This window comes from Fulmarus glacialis, unplaced genomic scaffold, assembly GCF_000690835.1.
Source record: "Fulmarus glacialis isolate BGI_N327 unplaced genomic scaffold, ASM69083v1 scaffold8152, whole genome shotgun sequence".
Taxonomy (NCBI): domain Eukaryota; kingdom Metazoa; phylum Chordata; class Aves; order Procellariiformes; family Procellariidae; genus Fulmarus; species Fulmarus glacialis.
Window position 1 is genome coordinate 155 of NW_009195885.1, and position 19210 is coordinate 19364.

The 19210-nt window shown below is 36.4% G+C and overlaps 1 protein-coding gene across 1 annotated transcript in view; it reads left to right on the plus strand.

Moving 5' to 3' along the window:
• Nucleotides 1-361: 361 nt before the first annotated feature.
• CEP192 (centrosomal protein 192kDa) overlaps nt 362-19210 on the plus strand; it is a gene marked incomplete at its 3' end in the record, with an annotated part of 37592 nt that continues 18743 nt past the window's right edge. The window contains exons 1-13 of the mRNA XM_009588245.1: nt 362-531; nt 1399-1521; nt 2394-2548; nt 4093-4139; nt 5678-5810; nt 8367-8521; nt 11001-11141; nt 11397-11736; nt 12077-12214; nt 14715-14779; nt 14861-15052; nt 16010-16133; nt 18188-18318. Coding sequence (XP_009586540.1) covers nt 362-531; nt 1399-1521; nt 2394-2548; nt 4093-4139; nt 5678-5810; nt 8367-8521; nt 11001-11141; nt 11397-11736; nt 12077-12214; nt 14715-14779; nt 14861-15052; nt 16010-16133; nt 18188-18318 — 1914 coding nt within the window. The remainder of the gene's footprint in view (nt 532-1398; nt 1522-2393; nt 2549-4092; nt 4140-5677; nt 5811-8366; nt 8522-11000; nt 11142-11396; nt 11737-12076; nt 12215-14714; nt 14780-14860; nt 15053-16009; nt 16134-18187; nt 18319-19210) is intronic.

Here is a 19210-nt window from a genome sequence, read left to right on the forward strand (position 1 = left end):
TGCTGTGGAAAGGCTGCCTGGGTCCAAGCAGCTTTACAGGCTAAATATAGGTTGGCACGTCTTGCAGCGTCGGTACTGTAACTTGCAGGAGTGCTGCTCTTTTTAGAAAGTCCAAGAAGGCTATAAAACTCTGTGGCCCGCAAAAGGCTTGGGAGGGAGAGGACCAGAAATAATTTTTAAGCACGTTTGTGGGTGAAGTGGGGTGATTGCCAAAGAGTATTGGCCGTGATGTATAAATAACGTGTTTTTGACAGCATTACTGTGACTTGTGTAACTGTCTAGTTGTTTTATTCTTACTTTCAGATGCTGCTGGACCAGGGCTGATCGTGTTGCCAAGCAGAGTGCTATTTTAAGCAGCTTGATGATGGAAGACTTCAGAAATATTGCCGATGAGACATTTCCAAGCTTCTTGGGCCATTCACTGAGTAGCAGTGCAAGTGTCATTTTTGAAAATGTTACTATTTCCTCAAACCCTGGCTTACCTGTTGCTGCTTCAACTGTTGCCAGGAGTAAAACGGGCTGTGACAATAGGTGAGACTATCGGTTAATAGCACTTAATCATACAAAAAACAATTGACTGGTTTGAAACATTTCACTTTGGAGAGGAAAAATTCTTTTGACAGATTATTTGGTAGATGATAAAAGTATGTACAAATTAGTAGCATACTAATCAGCAAACATAGGATTGATTGTATTAGCAGTGAAAAATCTGCATTACATTCATAACTCATAAGTACTTAACTTTTATTAAAATCATCCTCTAAAAGAGGAATTTAGTTTTTAGACTGATAAGGTAACAATAAAATTTCTTTTAACTCAACTCTTGAAGTCTGAAGTCATATAGAGAGTAATATATTTTTTACATGTGTGTTCTCTTAACTCTGTTAACTGTTCATTTAACTTACCTGAATCTGGCTCATTTTAGAAAGGGTAGTGTAAGAACTAGTGTTATGGATGCGAATTAAAATTTAACACAATTTATAATGATTTGTTCAGCAAGGAGTAGAGCAAAGAGTAACAATTGGAAGCCTTTGCTCACTTACCTGCTGCCCCATGACTTAACAAGAAGTAAGATCAGACTTTTATACCCTGTCTTTCCAGAAGTGTGTGTTCCAAATGGGACAGCACTAGCCACTAAAAATGATGATGTGGTGTTTCTCTAAAGAACTACAGAAGACTGGAGAGAATCATTCTGGGTACATATGTGTACCTGTAAATACAGATTGGCTAGAAAATGCTAAAATATTCAAATAATTGAACTTATAGGAGATGTGATCATCATCACATCAATGTGATTTCCTCCTCCCCCTCCCCCCCCTCCCCCGCAATTCTTTGGAATACAGGAGAGGTGCATATTAGAATGATTCTGTTGTGTGTTTTTCCTCCCCACCTTTACAGGCTTTCTGATGTCTGTGCATCCTATTTAGAAGAGAAACATTCACCTCCATCAGGATCTTCTCACAGTAATCAGTCAGATCCTGAGCCAATGGGGAGATTTGCCCTCAGCTTTCGTGATGACATGTAAGTGAGATGATAGTTAAAATCTAACTCTGTCCTAAAATGCACATACCAGTATGTAGTATGTAGATTTATATGTACTATAAGCTGATTATGGAATACTTCAGAATTGAATTGCCCACCTCAGCAGCAGCTTCTACTATTGGCCTTTTGATGGCAGCAACTGGAGAGCTCAGCTGTGCATTAGCCTGTTAGCTTACAGTGTTTGGCAGCCAAGGCAGCTTTTGCTACTAAAACAGCTCTTCCACGTTTTCTGTAGAGGGGTAGTGGCAGGTTGTGTGGAAGCATCCTGTTTAGTGCTACCACTTAGGCTGTAGAGCCCTACGTGAACAGCGTTCTGCTGTTTAATTGACTAATTGGGCATCTTGTACATGACAGGAATGAATCTAGAAGTGATTTTTTTTTTGAACTATGGTGTTTTGTTTTGTTATCACACTAAAAATTTCCTAAGTGTGATTAATTAATTGACTTATTTGAATCTGGCTTGTATTTACCTAGGTTACATTACATAATGTAGAATTAAGCTGATGTTTCTGGTTCATGTCATGTGTGAGAATAATAGTTTGCACTGATTTAAATCTGTTCCAAGTAAATATCATGCAGTTTGCATACAGAAAGGAACATCAATTTCTATTAAATTTAGCTTCCTTGTAGCCTCAGTGATTGCTATTTCTTAAGAAATAACTAGTGTTAGTGAAATAATTTGGAGAGCATTACTAAGCAGTGGAAGTCTTGAAAGCTGTTGCAAAGGTTATTCTAACCAGGCATTAAAATTGGAGAATTTATTAAATCTCTATATATAGAGATGTTGTATACTAATGTTGATCTATATATCTCACTGAGTGATTTTTTCATTGAAATAATTCTCTTTCTAGGGAAGTTGCTATACAAGTTAAAGAACCACAGCCAACTTCTGTTGATTTGAAAGAATCCCACTCAATATACGGAGAGCAAGATCAGAATGTCATTGAGCATTCAAATTGCAGTCAAGATACCTTACTTGAGGTATTGCCACTTGAACGATTGGAAGGTATTAAAATTTGAGAAAAATTTTATACTTATTCTCAGTGTAATTAGCTTTTTATGCTATAGATGTCTTCTCTTAACCCTTTCACTGTTTTATGGCATAGTGTAAATGGGTTTTGAAAAAGAATCTCTTTGATTTGAACAAACTGAAAACAGAGGAATTGTGTGGTTGACATTGTGTTCTTAGATTTCTCCCCAAAGTACAAAGCTAGACAGGAAGCTGGTGAAAACAATGTTTGCTATAAAATACCATAGTTAGAATACTAGTAGGAATCTGAATTAATTTCAGGAACTTTACTTGTGGAAAAAGTGTATGTAAGTTGTTTTCTACCCCTTCTCTTTCAGTAGGTGTAAGTCTATGAGATTGTATTTTAACTAAAGTCTATTTTCTTGCTGTATTCCAACCTGTAATAGGTGATCTTTAACTGCAGTTATAGAAGCTGGAAACCTACTTTTCTAGTGAGATGATGCATGAAAAAGTAGTTTGGAATACTTGCTGTGAAAACTATGCTTTTTTGAAGTATGAATGGAGTAGTGGAAACAAAATAATATTCTGTAACTTATTTTAAAAGCACGGCTATTGATATTAAACTTGTTTGGGTTTTTTGCTACTGCCAGTCCTGTGATTAAGTTCTGCTCGTTCCTTAAAATTCAGTAAATATACTTGGTAAATACATACTTCTAGTCATTACCCTTTTCTAAGCTTTATCTGAATATTTGCATAGGTCTTCATGAGGTAAGTATTAATAATTTAATAGAGAGCATACTCAATTAGAAAGTATTATGGTTTGTGATATAAATGGGTCTTTATGAAACACACTTCTAATGGTGAAGTGTTGACTTCAGTCACTTATTATTGTAGTTTTGAGGAAGTGGCAGTAACTATGGCAACAAAAATCACGATGCTTTGGAAAACTGGGACTGCCCGGTGTTTGGACTTGATAGTGCCTGATGGTATTTAGTTCATTGGTTTTAACTTGTTTATTCAAGTTTTAGGGTTCTAGTCCAGAAATTGCCTTTTAATCCCATCTATTATTTAAGAATTAAGAACCTTTTCTGCTAAAATCTGTATGTGCATGTGTAAAATGTCCTCTGTCTTGTGGGACTTGCAGTTGGATTATGGGTGGGTATAATACAACGACAAATGGAAGCTGCTTACAAGTGATTCAAAAAAAGAATTGGCCCAATAGGTGAAATACAGCAGTGGAACAGAACACTTGTTCCTACTTCTGCTAGTGCAACTTGGGACTCCTTACTTTTTTGCACTGCATTATAGAAATCCTTAAGGCAGTAATTGTCTTGTATATTTTTTACAATTCTAGCCCTGATGAAGCCCTGCCTTTTTAATTACTCCCAGATACTTTTGATCATTGTTATAAGAACATGTAAACTTTGGTATTGTGATAAAGTGTACATTTCAGGATTATTTTTATGGTGTATGCCAAGATCTTCAAGAGGTTCGGTCTGCTATCTTACAGAATAGTTAGCACTTAGTAGTATAACAAGAGCAAAATAAAATACTGATTACACTACATTCTTTTGTTCCAGATTTGTCAACTGGAATATGTTTTCTTCCAGAAAGTAAGAATAACAAGGTGAAATCTTTTTTACATACAGTGAAATTAAAAGTTTTCTAATATTAATCTTGTACTAGGCTTAATTCTGTGAGAGGAGGAGGGAGGGAATTGAACTGGGTTTATTGTCTTATGTTGCGTATCCCTTAAGTTTGTAACAGTGCTAGTGTGCTGAATGTGTCATGCCTCACTTTGCCTCCTTTTTGCAGATTGCTTAACATAATTAGTACCATGGGAGCATGACTCCACCGAATCTTTCTCAATTGTGAAAATTGTTGTTTACTCCTACCCTCTGCTGTCTTGTAGTTCTTTATCCATGTAAAGACCTTACATTTTATCCTAATTGTAGTTTAGCTTAGTGAAAAGCTTTTTGAGGAACTTCTTTGAATGCTTTTGGAAATTGAAGTAGACAGTATACACCTGATTTGACTTGCCCCTGTACTTGTTAATTGCTTGGAGGAATATTAGTTCAGATTACTTCTTCAGTGTCCTCAACATTAAAAACTGCACCATTTGTAAGAACACAATCTTCCTGCTGCCTCTGTGTGGTTTGTTTTGGTTTGGTGGTTTTTTTTTTTTCCTCTCTATCCCAAAGGTAGCACATAGCTGCAGGTATTGACAGGCAGGGCTATGCTTGAGCTGTTTTTATCTACTGTGTTAGAGAAGCTGACAATTATGGGCACAGAGATACAAGGGAGGCAGGAATGGGAGATTTCATGGCCCTTACAGAAAATATGCCTTAGGTTGCAGCCAGATGCTGTCCAGTATGTGCTCCTTAATGTGTCAGCTGGTATTTAGTAATTTGATTCAGTTCTCTTTAATTTGATTTTTCTAGAAGCTGCAGTGGTCAGTGAGTTGCAGTTGAATGCTCATAGGCTGTCATCTGAAAACCATAATTCAAGTCCCTTTCAAATTTTTTACTTTCTGAACTTTGACTTTTTTGCTGTCTGTCAAAGATGAGCTGTTTTATCACAAAGAATGTGAGACGAAATCCAAAACAGATGTTACATCGTGCTGTTTTTAAAAATCGTTCAGGTATATGAAAGATACAATATTTACAGTTAGCTAGATTTCAGCTGAAATACTACTTTGTAAGTAATTTAGTATGCTCATTTGAAGAAATTATCAACAAAGGGTTGATCTGGGTGTACGATTTCTGAAAAAGCACTGTTTTAGCAGCATAGGAAACTATTGAGAGTTGTCTTTGTACTTTTTAAGTTGGGATTGCAGCTTAATGAATGGGGGGACAATTTTTTCAAGTGTAAACTATTTAATGCAATGGTTCAGTATTTTATTTTTGAGTTTTTTTAAGTTTGGTGTCATTCAGATGCTTTTTCCCTCTTTCCCCTTTATGGTCCCTGTATTTCTTGCATGTATCCATTCTGGAAGCTAGCAGGCAAAGTCCGTGGGAAATAGAATGTTTGCTGGGATAAATAGGAAAAAAAAAAGTGAGGCAGAGTTTTGGAATATTATTAACCTCATTAATTGTTTATTATTAACTGAATTTATATGATAGCTAGTAACTCCTAGAAACATTTCTGTATGGATGCTTTCCACAGGTTGGTCCATCTGAACCTTCTGAAAAGCTGATAGAAGGTGAAATCTCAAGTGATCATCTTAGCAATAGCCTTTCAAGTTTTTTGGAAAATGAGAAACTCTCATCTCTTGCAAGCTCAGAAGAAGATTCCACTGGTAGGTGTATTTATAACTCTGGGTAGTTGACTCTAGAATTCTGACAACATCATTGCATACTTGAGAAGAAAGGTATTGCTTTACTGAAGTATTTAATATAGGATTACGCTTGATCAAAAACTAGTATTAGGAGTATTGAAGAAAACTGTTCATTGGGAAACTGGCTGTTTTAAAACTGTAACAGGAGTAGGTGGCTATAGAATTTGTCAGAGAAAATCACAATTGGAAGTTTAACCTAAAAAATTAAATAACAGTCCTCAGTTAATGTGAATCAAAACTACAGGTAGAAATGTGGGCATTCATTTAATAAAGTGGTAACCCTAGCTACAGTTTCAATTTAGATTAATAGAGATAAACTTTTATGATGAAGAACATGTATTTGCAGTTAGAATTAACTTTTACTTGAGTTTCAGTTCTCTTTAGATGCCGCACATGCAGGATGACACCCAAGTTGGAAGTCTCGTTTACCCATAGGGATGAAAGTGAGAGCTTAAGTTCTGTATAACTAAACAAGAGTTTTGAAATTTCTGTGCCCTTCCAGTGGCTGCCGTTGAAGGAGAAACATGCTCTTCTGCATTAATGCAGTTGACTTTGCACATAACTTGAAGGATGATAGGGTACGTCCTCAGATGCCCCAAGAATGAGGAAGGCAGAGTGATAAATAGGTTTACTGCCGTTTACTGAGATCAAGCAGCCCTGCATTCAAGTAGGGTTACTGGATTTCTCCCTGTTATATCTACAGACGTCATGACTATCTTTTGAAGTCTTGTTGTTCTTTCTCGTTGCATAACTTCACTTGTGCGTTAAGCATATAAAAATGAAGTTAATAGTTTGCTGAGTAAAGATACTATTTTTTTCCACCCAAGGGGATGGAATTACTTTTATCTGCCCTCCTAAGGAGTTGGTAGTCTTTAGTTGGAAATACTTGTCTATTCAGTACTGTCACCAGTACAGGTAAAGCTAACTGATGTTTTTATTTTTCCTGGTCAGAGCGCAATGTACTAATTTTTATCATGTAATTCTGTATTCAGTGTAAATTTGGCAGCTGAGTGGTTCTAAAAATAAGGAGGAAGTCTCTGGTATCTGAGGTAAAATACATTAATCTACTTCCTCATTATTTGGAAGATAGTGGATCATTATTTCAGTTTCATGAAGAAGAAATTAAGACATAGGTAAATAAGATTAAAACAATTCTTGTGTTGTTGTTAATTTAAGTTTGAATTGTAGGTATTTGGCTACCATTCAGGTAACTAACCAATCCTTATATAATTTTTAAAGCACTCTGTGCACATTTGTTCTGAGGATCGGTATTAGTCCTCTTTCAAAAATTGAAGAAACTTAGCCTTCTGTAATCCTTCCACCTTCTCCAGTATCATATGTGGAAACAGAGCCATGATGCGGATTTTTCACTTATTGACTCTCAAATGTAACAGATCCTGATTGCTTTGCTGTAATATCAAAGTTGCTGAGCATCCATAGCTTCCAATTCAACTAAATCGCATTTTGCTGAAAGAGAAAAAAAGCTTCTGTAAATCAGGCTCTTTGTACAGGCCACTGGCAAAACTGGGAATGCAAAAATAACGACTTACCTGAGTGTGTATATATGTACTTTTTTCCTCTACATTCTTGGCATTGTGTAGACCTCTGGCAGAAGGAAATACTGAGAAGATTCTTCAAAATTTCCTTTTTGGGAAGAAGAATTGAAATATACTACAAAGGCAAAATCGCTGGAGAATTCTTAAACCATCACCAGCAACCTGAAAATGAACATTTCTTAAATTATGTGGAAAACAGAATATAGTTGTGAGTTTATAAATGCAAGGCCTGTTTGAGTATACTGGGATGTTTTTTATAAGCAAAAACAGACAGGATACTGTTTCCTGGGGATAAAAGAATAAAAAGTAAAGATGTCAAACTTCTCGGAATATGTTTTACAATGGTTTTAAGAGTGCATTTAACCATGCCCTAAAAAGCTGACTGATGTTTGGATCTTTAAAAACAAACAAACAAACAAAAGCCCTGGAAACTCTCCTCTCCTCCCAGACCCCACAAATTAAAAAAACAGCCCCAAAACAAGAAAAATTGTGTCTTGGAAAACTTCTGACTTGGCAGATAGGAATAGTACTGTTCTTAGTAATAGCGCTTAACATTTTTTGCCATTTTAATATAGGACTATGCTTTCAGTCACTTTCTGTGAAGTTTGAAAAATGCTACATATATTTTACTTTTAATTTATGATTATGTATATGATTTGCTAATTGGAATGTGGTGGTGTATAGATCATGTGAAGGAAGATGAGTCACTTGACAGCCTGGGAGTTAACATGCTAGCTTATAGTCATCTTGTTTTGCTGTATATCACTAGTAACGGAGTAAGACAATTACATGTTTCTGTGACCCAATTATTTTAAGGGAAGAACAGGATAATTCTGCTCTGACTGTGTGAATATATTGTGAGACTCAATGTATTAAAAATTATGAAGTTGCTTTGATAATATGTCAGGTGATATAAAATGTCCATGAAAGGTGAATAGGATATTTTCTTCTGTTTCAATAGATGATGATATTGATGATGAAGAGTTCTTTGATAACCAACTAGAAGCCTATTTTGAGCAACTGATACAACCAGAAATGACAAGAGGAGACGTCGACATACAGAAACTCTCGGAATGCTGTACAGTGCTGAAGCTTTCTGAAAATGGCTTATTTCAAGTAGGTTTAAAGTAAAGTTCAAAGCTCAACATACCCAATGGCCCTTAAACATGGTAGCATAATTGAGGGTTGTCTGCCAGGGTGAACTGGGTTTTATTTCTTTCCTGACAAACCCAAATATTGTCCGACAGGTAGCCTGTACAGCAAAGGATTCTTTTTAAATTTAAAGATAGCAAATACAGCTCTAAACTAGAAACAAAGCTGTTTGAGTGAGCTTCTGACTTTTTCTGTTCCCTCTGCAAGGTTTTCCTTGGGGGGAAAAAAAAAAAGGAAAAGGAAAGAAGGTAGGTAGCTATTTTTGTATTTATTTTCCTCTTTCCTGTAGTGCAGAGCTAGCAGCGGATTCATCTGCTTGTTAGAGAAGGTCTTGTTGTTTATGAGATAAGGTGGAATTGGGTAAGTAGCTGGCTGTCCCAAGAGGCATTAGTCAGGAAGGCTTGCAGCGAAGCCGAAGAGTTTCCTATTATGGTGTCTCTTTTATTCAAGCCTCCATTCAGGTTTCCCATCCCTCTCTAATCCTGCTCCTCACACTCCTCTTTGTCCTGTGCATAATCTTCTCCTTTCTCCTGATAAGCAGCTCTGGTAGAGAACATTGTTAATTCTGTAACTTGATCTTGCAAAGGGGTTAAAAAAAAAAAAACAAAGAAACTCCTAAACCTGGATTTCTGTCCCTTCTCTGGGATGATGGAGACTTGTCCTCAGAGAAATCCTATAATAACTAATATAGCATCCGTAGTATTTCTTGAAGATGGACTTTTTCTGCTGGACTACTTAATACTGCATTTCTTAATTCTTATTACAAAAGTAAAAATTGCTTTTAGAGTTTTGGATTGTTTGTGCTGGTCAGAACTTAGTGTACTTCTGAGACATTTTCTTGAACGCTTTAAGGTATGAATGTTTCTTATACACCTTGCTTCCCCTTTCAGCTTCCTAGTGGTGGTTTTTATTGTCAGAGATGGTAAGATGTTTGTAGGTAAGCATTTGGGATCCTCTCAAGTCCACTAAGAGAAATTATATCATTGGTAATTAAGCAGAAGCCGCTACTGGTACTGTTGTCTTGTGATGGCATGATTTTAATTTTGATTACCAGCCTCTGAATGCAAAGAATTTTTGATGAAAGATAAATCTCTATAAGAAAGCTAATACCCATAAAATGCTTGCTTTACCCTGTCCCCTCCAGCCCCAGCAAGCTGGTCAGCTGAACTGAAACTAAGGCCATCTTTTGATCTCGCTTGTAACTTGCTCGTAGCATCCAGGAGATGGTCCTATTGTCTGTGTAGGAATTGCTTAATTTTAATCTGATGGTTCTGTGACAAACTGCTTTCAGTAGTTTAACTTGTTGCTATTCTTAATTAGAGTTACAGTTTTAACTGCAACAAAATTCAAAAAACAGAATGGAATTTTCTTTTAAGACAGTGATTAAACTTGTTGAAAAGAAATTTAATTCACTACTGACAAAAGATTCTGTTGTATTTTTTGTTTCTGTAACTATTCAGGTAACATGCTGGCACTTATTTTCTATCATACAACTAGTTTATAAAATCCTTTTGATTACTGGTTTGTTATCTTGGATAGCAATCTCCAAGGTTTTATTAAGTATATAGTATCGCAGAGACTCGTTTTTCCAGGCGAGTAAATAAATCTTTTAAATAAGTGGTCAGTGTAAGAAAGGTTAAGTGTAGAGCAGCAACTGGCTCTTTAGGTTTAAGTTTGAGCAGCAGTTGGTTCCATTACAAATAGAGTGCCAGGAATTAAGTGCTTTTCCGTTTTCTTGGCTTTGCAACGACGGATGCGATCCTGGCAGTTGCATGCTTGACCAGATTGGGAAAGTGTGATTCATTTAAACAGTTAAATAAACTGTAGCTTCTGAAATTTCAGAAATTTCCCAACTGACATCAGAGTTTCTAAGCTGTGGGAAGTGATATGTTAACCCTGTAAAAGCAGTTTGCATAGGCTGCCAGTTGCTGACCGACGGCTGTACGTGAAGAAAGGAATAGGTGGTTGTCTGAAGAGTGAGAATAACACAGTTCTGCTGTCTGACCTCAGGTCTTCTCTACTTGTGTAAGATGTTCCTGCTTCACTGCCATTGTAGATAGGCAGTGGGGTAGGTACAACAGGTTCTGAGTTGGATTTGGAGTCCTCATCCAGCAGTGGGTCAACCAGAAGGGGAAGAGGAGTAGCATGGTGCCCTTGTTAAAGGGAATGAAAAGATTTAATAGGAATAAGAAGAGATCCTCCATCTTCTTGCTGTGTATGCCGTTGGAGGCAGATGCATGGATTGGCATAGCCAGGAACTATTGTCCTTGGTGGTGGTGCTGGCAGCTAGAGGTGCCTCTGGCAGTGGCACATGAGCGAACAAAGTATGATAATCTTTTTACTAGAGAATTTTTTAACATTGTAAATACAACTGTAGTGTTAATTTTTTTTTTCTTTGGTATATCTGTTCTAGTGTAACTTAAATCTTCATTTTTTTTAAAAGGAGAACTTTCAGGTTCCTGACACTTACCAGGCTGTGACAGGAGTAGACTCTGGAAATGCTAGTGATGAAGATTCACAAAATCAAGGGATAACTGGATGTCCTGTGCAGAGAGAAATGCTGCCCAGAGCAGTATGGCAACTGGTATGAAATTGTCATTTAAATTTCTGTTTATCATATAGAGTAAGACTGTAGTAGAAGGTGGCAGTGCGTTTGAAACTAACTCAGAGATTGAACTAACAACCCAAACTTTCTTTACAAAAAATTAATAACATCACTTTGTTTTCAGACATATTTTTCATACACAGTTAACTTGGACTATTTTGTACCTAGAACTATTAACACAAACAGTTAACAACTGCTCTTCTGACACTTTTAAAATGATTATTGTTTTCTAAGAATTCCATGACTACTGGAGATGTGCTAGATTCCTGCACTGCTGCTGAGTTGCGGTTAGATTCACTGTATCTTCAGTGCATGAACAGCCATAAAGCTGATGTCTCGGATGTCCTTCCAAAGCAAGAAATACAGTCCTCTGAGTGTCAGGCTGCTTCTTTTGATGCAGAAGTACTACATACAGCAAGAGGAATTTTGGGGCACTACACCACTCCTAAAGTTCTTCTTAGTGCAAATGCACCTCAAACAGATGCAACTGGATGTGAAGTAGGTCTTGCTGATACTTACCTGTCTCCTACTGCAGACAGCTGTGAGAACATAAGTTTAGCTACAACAGACAAAGGTAGGTTCCTTTAGATATAATCCGTCTATACAGTTGTGACCAGACTTCATTGCATGGAAGAAGAAATAAAAATTATAAGCTATGCATTTTTCTTTAGTTGTGCAAGTTGGTAATAAAAACCAATGTAGCATGAATAAATTTTGACTTGTTTTTGTTTTAAAAAATACTGACTGTGGTATATTGCTCTTAACTGTTGTTTATTTGGTTATGAAACTAGTTTAAGCTTGCAGTTGCAGCAACTTGAGCTACCCTTTTTTTGAACTCCTTAATCTAAACTTAAGAGACTTTGCCATATTCCTTTTTATTTTATCAACAGTGTAGCATTTGATATATCTTTCAGGTGATTTACCACACAGCATTGTCTATCAAAATGAAGAGGGCAAATGGGTGACTGATCTTGCATATTATACTTCATTTGATGAAGAACAAGATTTAAATCTGTCTGAAGATGATATAAATGAGGAGTTCATTACTGGATGTATGTAGTCTTGTTCGTTTTTAGTTCGCTGTTGTTATCTGTAATAGTGTTAAGTAATCTATCTTCCTATTTGTTTTTTTTTTCACTTGAACAAATCAGTATTTGGTGTTGCAAAGCCTCCAGACTTTAGATACTACAAATTATTTGAAAGCTGATGTTGATAGTAGCCTATAATATTATCGTTAGTTATAATTGACAGCTTCTTTCCATGTTTCCTACTCTTCACATGAAGAGTCTTCGGTTTTGTTTCAAAAAGCATTCTAACATCTGTCACTGGTACTTATCGTATGAGCAAAAGTAACTCCTGTAGCTGTCATTTCCACAATTTTTCCTTTGGACTTTAATTATTGTTATCCTTTCTTTCAAGAAGATGAAACAGTAGTCATTCTGTATTGCATGATGGTTATAAGACAGGAAATAACTGTAAACAAGAAATGACTACAAAGTCAACTGGAATGTGAAAAGAGCTGCTGAATTCACTAGCTGGTGATTTTTTTGTGAACCCTTTGGGAATGTCTTGATGCTGAAAGATGGTACCGTTACTGAAAAATGTTGGAGCTTATTGAGGGGCTTTACTGGACTCTCATCTTCTAACAAATTCCAGGCTGCTTGAACCTCTGTTTACTTAAAGTTGTTTGTTTTCCTTAAGCTGTCTCAGACTGATCTGCATGAGAGTCTGTATGTTTGTCATACAGGCTTGGATAATATGCACGTAGTACCGTAAACAAAACAATTCCTTAACACCAAAATGTCATCTGGTCATCTGTTTTACTAGACAGATTCAAGCAATGTGTGCAACAGTATTTCTCCTAGTCTCTTCTAGTTTCTAAACTAGACATATGGATGGGCAAATATATTCTAAAGATGTTCATGGTCCACTCAAGGTTGTTCTTTCTTTCAAAGAGAATACTGTATATGTTGCTGTCTAGAATTGTTTATTTTGAATGAGTGATCAAACAGGGTTGATTGGTTGAAATAGTGTTTTTCAACACTGAAGTGGTTTTCTGCTGGAACAAGCAAATATGATCCAATTTGGTAGAAACTTCCCTATCTAGTATGTCAGTGAAGCAGCGCTCCTCCAGTATTTTTCAAATGCCAGGATATTTCAGACACTTTCCTGCATCTCAGACTCGGGTTGTCGAGTGGTTAGAATATTTGACTGTTGTAAATTTTTTCAAGGCTGTTTAGCCTTTTCCTACCTGATAGATTTTTAAAGGAATTCTGCTTTTGAACTGATTGGCTTACCTGTTCACATGATAGAAGACGTGCGCTTACAGATTCAATGTGGTTAGCATTCTTCTGGCTGCTAGTTTGCTTGTCTGTTTGCAGTGCTCAAGTGTGATGCTTGACACCTGAGAGATTTTATTTGTAGGGACAGAAAGGAAATGTTACATCTGATGCTTCTGAGTCTCATTTATGACATGTCTACCTCTGTCAGCAAACTGTCCACACAGTGTATTCTTGTATAGAATAGTGCAGGATTGCTCACTTGACAGAGTTTGGTGCTTTAGGAAGTGTTCAGAGAGCTGTATGGCTTATACAGAGGATTAAGGAAGAACTGATATTGACTTAGAGTTAAGCCAGATATAATAATGTGTCATTGATAGTGCTAGGTTGTGTTTAAGAAGTGCAGTTGGATTGCTCAATAAAGATGTATTCCAACTTTGTTTCTTTCCTCAGAGTATGTATTGTGACTTCCCATACGTAATTTTATGAACAGCTGTATTCACTTCGCAAGCTTGTGTCCATTCTTGACTTATTCCTCCATTTGCCATGTGTCCTCTATGACTAGGGATGTTGTGTGTACAAAGCCACATATTTTATAAGTTTTGATGGGCTTAATGATACATTAACATTGAAATAAGGTGGTATCACAGTATCTCTTGATCAGCAGTTTTTCACATCATTTTGTTGAAGAGACTTTAAGTGTTCATTGCTCTGTAATTGGTAATTGTGAAAATGGTACAAGCATTTGAATTTAAAAGAAGTATTGATTTATTTGGCCAATTAATTTGCACAGGTATTTCATGAGCTGGTACAGACCAGTCTGTTTCTTTTGCTCCAATTCACAGGCACCACCTTGGTGAAATTTTCAAAACCAAATGTAGTAAAAGTTTGTTCGGAAGTAGCCACATGATGCTCAATTCTAGCTAGTATGGGTAGCATAACCTTTGAAAAGTTATAGTTTGGTTTGGGGCTAAGGCTATAAGAGGCTTTCTTTATTCACCACTAAGTTAGTTAGCTAAACGCTGATTTTACTTTGGATCCTAAAGATCCAGGGAGTAATTTTTTAAAATGAATTTCATTCGAACTTTTCTCACCATAATGGGATGGAATAACTCCTAGTGTGTCAAAACTGTCATAACTCCAAACTTTCTCAGATGTAGAATTAAATATTGCGGTATCTGTCCCTCAAAATTCAGTTTAATGATGCAAAATAGTAATGACAGGACTTAATAACTTATGCCTTATTTTAATAAATGTTCTCTTTGGTTTTAAGCTGAAGCAGCAGCTATGATTGCACAAGATCAGGAAGAATTTGAGAAAGCACACAAACTTGTGCAGGTAACTAATTACTTCAATGTAAACAGAATAGTTCTCTAATTTATTTGCAAGTTACAACTTCTGAAATGTCTTTGTCTGCAGGTGGAAAAAGTAGACATAGTAAATGCATCTGAATTAGCAGATACTTCATGGAAATCTGCCAATAGCTGCATTCTGCTGAGAACATCTGATCTTGATAAAGATGCCAGTTATTTACGTTTGTCTTTGGGGGAGTTCTTTGGTCAGAGATCTGAAGCTCTTGGTTGTCTTGGTGGAGGCAGTGATGTGAAACGGGTATGTATCTTAACGTTAATATTAAGACACAAGGAAAGGACAAGAACAACAACAGCTAGCACTACTTTTGTTTTTTTTTATATTGTAACTAATTCTTTCTGAGAACTACTTTTTTAAGTTCACTTGTGAAGGAAATTCTCTACGTGTGACAGGTCTGGATTGGCTTTTGTTTCCCATCTGGAATTTCTGATGTGAAGGGCTGGCTGGTGTTATTGATGAACCTCGATCTTCACCTTTTGGTCAGAAACTGATTATGTGTAGGATTAGAGAGAGAAAAGTACATCATATACAGGGTGCACTTTGGAGGTCCAAGCAAACGATCCACTTAGTAATTGAATGAAATGCTGCTCAGACAGGGGTATTTGAACAGTGAGAGTATCTTTGAACAGCCGTTGATAGTTGATGTGCTATCTAGGGAAATGCCTGACTTCAGTAAAAAATGTATTCATCTAGACTTTAACTTAATAACATACTTCTGTATGCTTCTTGCATCTATCTGATACCTGTCTCTTCTCTTATCTGATGTTGGTAGACAGTATCTCATCTGTGTTGCAGACAAAAAAAAAAGGCAGGTAGGTGTGTACAGTGGGAGGAAGAAGTCAAATATGCTTGTGTAATTCAGTCGTGTCCTGGTGAATTGGTAGAGTTGGCATGTTCGGTCCTGGTGCATTCAGAGGCTGAATGGCAGAGCATGCCTCCAGGCAGAGATGATGAGAGCATATGTACTTTCTTTTGTCTAACTGGTATAAAGTTTATTTTATGTGTATATTGGAAGTGTATGTGTTTGGATTAGGCATTTGCAATGCTAGGAGGCATATGTTATTTCTCAGTGGTATGAGAACCAAACACCAACTAGGGAGGCACTGTGGCTGAAACTGCTTTGCAAGCCCGCTGAACCTTTTTATTAATGATTAAATTTACTCATGCTGTATTCTGGGGTAATTTTTTCTTTTATAGCCATCTTTTGGTTACTACATTACATCTCCGAAGAAAAGGCAACCTGTTGCTTTGCTAAGGCAATCTGATTCATCGGGAGGTGACACTGGCCAAGAGATTTCGCAGTTGTCTGAGGTGTTTCCAGGTAATTATAGAACAGAAGGGTCAGCCCTAGACAGTGTTTATAACAGTAGTTAAGAATTACTTGTATATAGCTATTAAAGACTATTAAGAGTAATCCATGATAGAAAGACTCTAGTTTTCATTTACCAAATATCTTTTTTGCTGTGAGCACCTCCCCCACCCGCCTTCCCCCAGAAAAACACAGAACCTAAACACTTACAAGAGGGAACATTCTAATACTAAGTACTACCCTAAATTGTCTTAGATATTTCAGCATTTCCAGATACTGGATAACTACCAGAATATTTTGTAATAATTAAAGTCTGTTCAGAGTTTTCCTGTTGAAAAAGCTGTATAAATGTGTTGCCAAAAAACAAACAAGCAACCAACCCCAGAAAATTGGTCTGTTTGCTCATACAGGTATAGAGGATATAAGGAAAGAAGGAAAACAATTTAGGTTATAGCTGAGCTGACAATGTGTGCATAAACACAGTCTATGTTTTTTCCTGCCATCTCTAAAAGAAAAAAAATTTACACTCCCATGATATCTGCTTAACTTAAAGTAATAATTTAGGAGATTCCTCCAAAATCTTATATGTAAAGATCACAGCATGCATTTTGGTGCATATATACGCCTGTCAACTTAATAAGGTATGTTTAGGAAAGGATGAGTGCATTTTAAAGCATCTCTACTGCTCTTGATAGAACTGTGGCAACATCAATCTTTGTGAACCTGCTTGTACAGTCAGTGCAGTGCCTTATATGCTTTTTTGCATTGGTGAAAAATATCCATCAGGCTTTTATGGAGTCGCTTCCTTGAAACAGCTTTACAGCTGTAATTTTCCTCATGCTGAGACCTTGCAAATATTTTTAAAGGGTCTGTAATTATTATTTTTTTAAAAATCTAGTGTTAGTATGCTTAAATTCATTATACAGTAATCTGGATTTTTGTCAAAAAATACCAGGAGTTCACTGAGTTCATGACCTCTGTTCAATTAAATTATAGTTATAATTGTTGCTTTGAGTAATAGAAGAATACCCTAATGTGCTCTGCAGTTCTTTTGATATGAGGGTTGCTATAAATGCTAGAGAAAATAGGTATTTGGGTCACTTTGTGGACAAGATATTAATAGTTACTGCCATCTGATTTTCAGTAGTACTGGCAATAATAATCTTTATCAGCAGTACCAGTATGCAATTCCTGCTTAAGGAGTAGCAGATGGAGAGGCAGCTGAGAAGTCAGCAACCTGAGGAGGGTGTTACTTGAAATACAAAGTATATCCAAACCCCAAATATCTACTGTAAGAACAGAAGTAAAGAAGAAAAAAAAAAAAAAAAAAAAAAAAAAAAAAAGAAAAAAACAACCAAACAAAAAACTAACCAAACAAAACCCAACCCCCCTTCCCCACCAAAAACCCCAAACCAATAATGTTTGCTGTTTCATGCTTGTTTTCTCACTAATCAGAGCATCTTTAAAAGCTGGTTTTAGTGTTCTAGAGAGTCCAGATGTTTTCCTTCAAGCAGGAACTTGTTTGTTGAAATCGTAGCCTCTAGATCTCATATGAACAATACCTCCTAGTCTGGGTTTGATCTCCTAATCAAGAAGATTATTCGTGGCTTTGATGGTTTCAGGAACATACCTGTCCCTCCTAAACATACTCCATCGAAATCAGCAGTTCACTGCTGTGTAACTCAGTCAAACCCTGTCTCCAGCATAAGAAAATTGGCTTTACTCAGATTTAACTCTTCTAATTTTCTCCTGGAGTTTTGTCTATGTTCATATTACCTTGCAAACACCATTTTATGAAAAGGTTTGTTTAGCTTGTGCTAATATGATAAGCTACCTGAAAATAAAATGTGAAGAGTGTGAGCATGGTATTCTTAATGCCGTCTAATTTTGTGACTTGAATGTAAACTTTGAGTACTGTACAGGAAACAATTGATGTTGCAGTATTTGGATTTGTGCCATTGTAACAGCTCTTTTTTCGATAGAGCATTAAAGGAGCATGTGTATCCCACGAATGCAGGTGTTCAGACAATTTACTGTAAGTTAATTTCCTGTCTTTTTCTTCTTAGATGACTTAGAAGCACAAACAAAAGAACATGCAAATTCTACCAGCTGTGAAGGTGCATGGCATAGGATGGGTAATACATCTGGAATACATAAAAGCATTAATATAGAAGCTGCTACCAAAAGTAAAGCAAAGGTATTTCTCTTGTATTTTTCTATTAAGTGCTACTATGAACTTGAACAAAGTTCAAATAACTCCAGTTATTATTGTTGCCTTGAATATGGCTAAATTTGAACTTTCATATCAGCTCATTGCTTTTTATATTGATCATTTGAATCCTAGCAGGTGCCACTGTTTGTTAGGATAGTTTCATTAGAATGCCATGATCCTGTAGTGAGTCAGGTGTTACTATCACCATCTCATTTTCCTTTTTCTCCCCACTTCACTTTTGGAGTTGCTTGGTCTGTCAGCCCATAGTTTTTTCAGAGATTCCTAGGCTATTGATGTTCTGTGATCAGGTTTCTGAATTTCAGTTTTGTCTTCCCCTTCTATTTTTTTAAATGAAACAACTTGTCTTTAGCATGTGAATAAAGTCTTTTACTTGATAAAATTAGAAAATATTGATGTGAAGTAAATCTGAAAAAGGTGTATTTTCAATTTGGTAATCCTAGACACCTACCTTCTCTGCTTTAACGTGTCATGTTCTTTTTCTGATCAGGCAGAACACATACATACCCATTCAGTTACAGAAACAGCCCTTTTCCTACATGATCACTGAAAGGAGTCAGTAGCTAGCAAGTTTGACTTCGTTTAGCTGATCAAATGATGAAGGCTGCAGACTTAAATGCAGAAGGACTGGTTGGATCACTCATCTGACTGTGGACTGCCATAATTGCTTTTCTTTCTAATTTATCCTTATTCCTATTGTTCTAGATAAAAAATGAGTAATTTGGGGTTTTGATAATGTATTTCCAGATTCTAATCTACCCTGCCCTCAACTTGTATAAGTTTAGGTCATCCTCAGTCTAATATGGATGCTAAAATGTTCTCAAAACACAGACAAATCACAGAATGGTTGAGGGCAGAA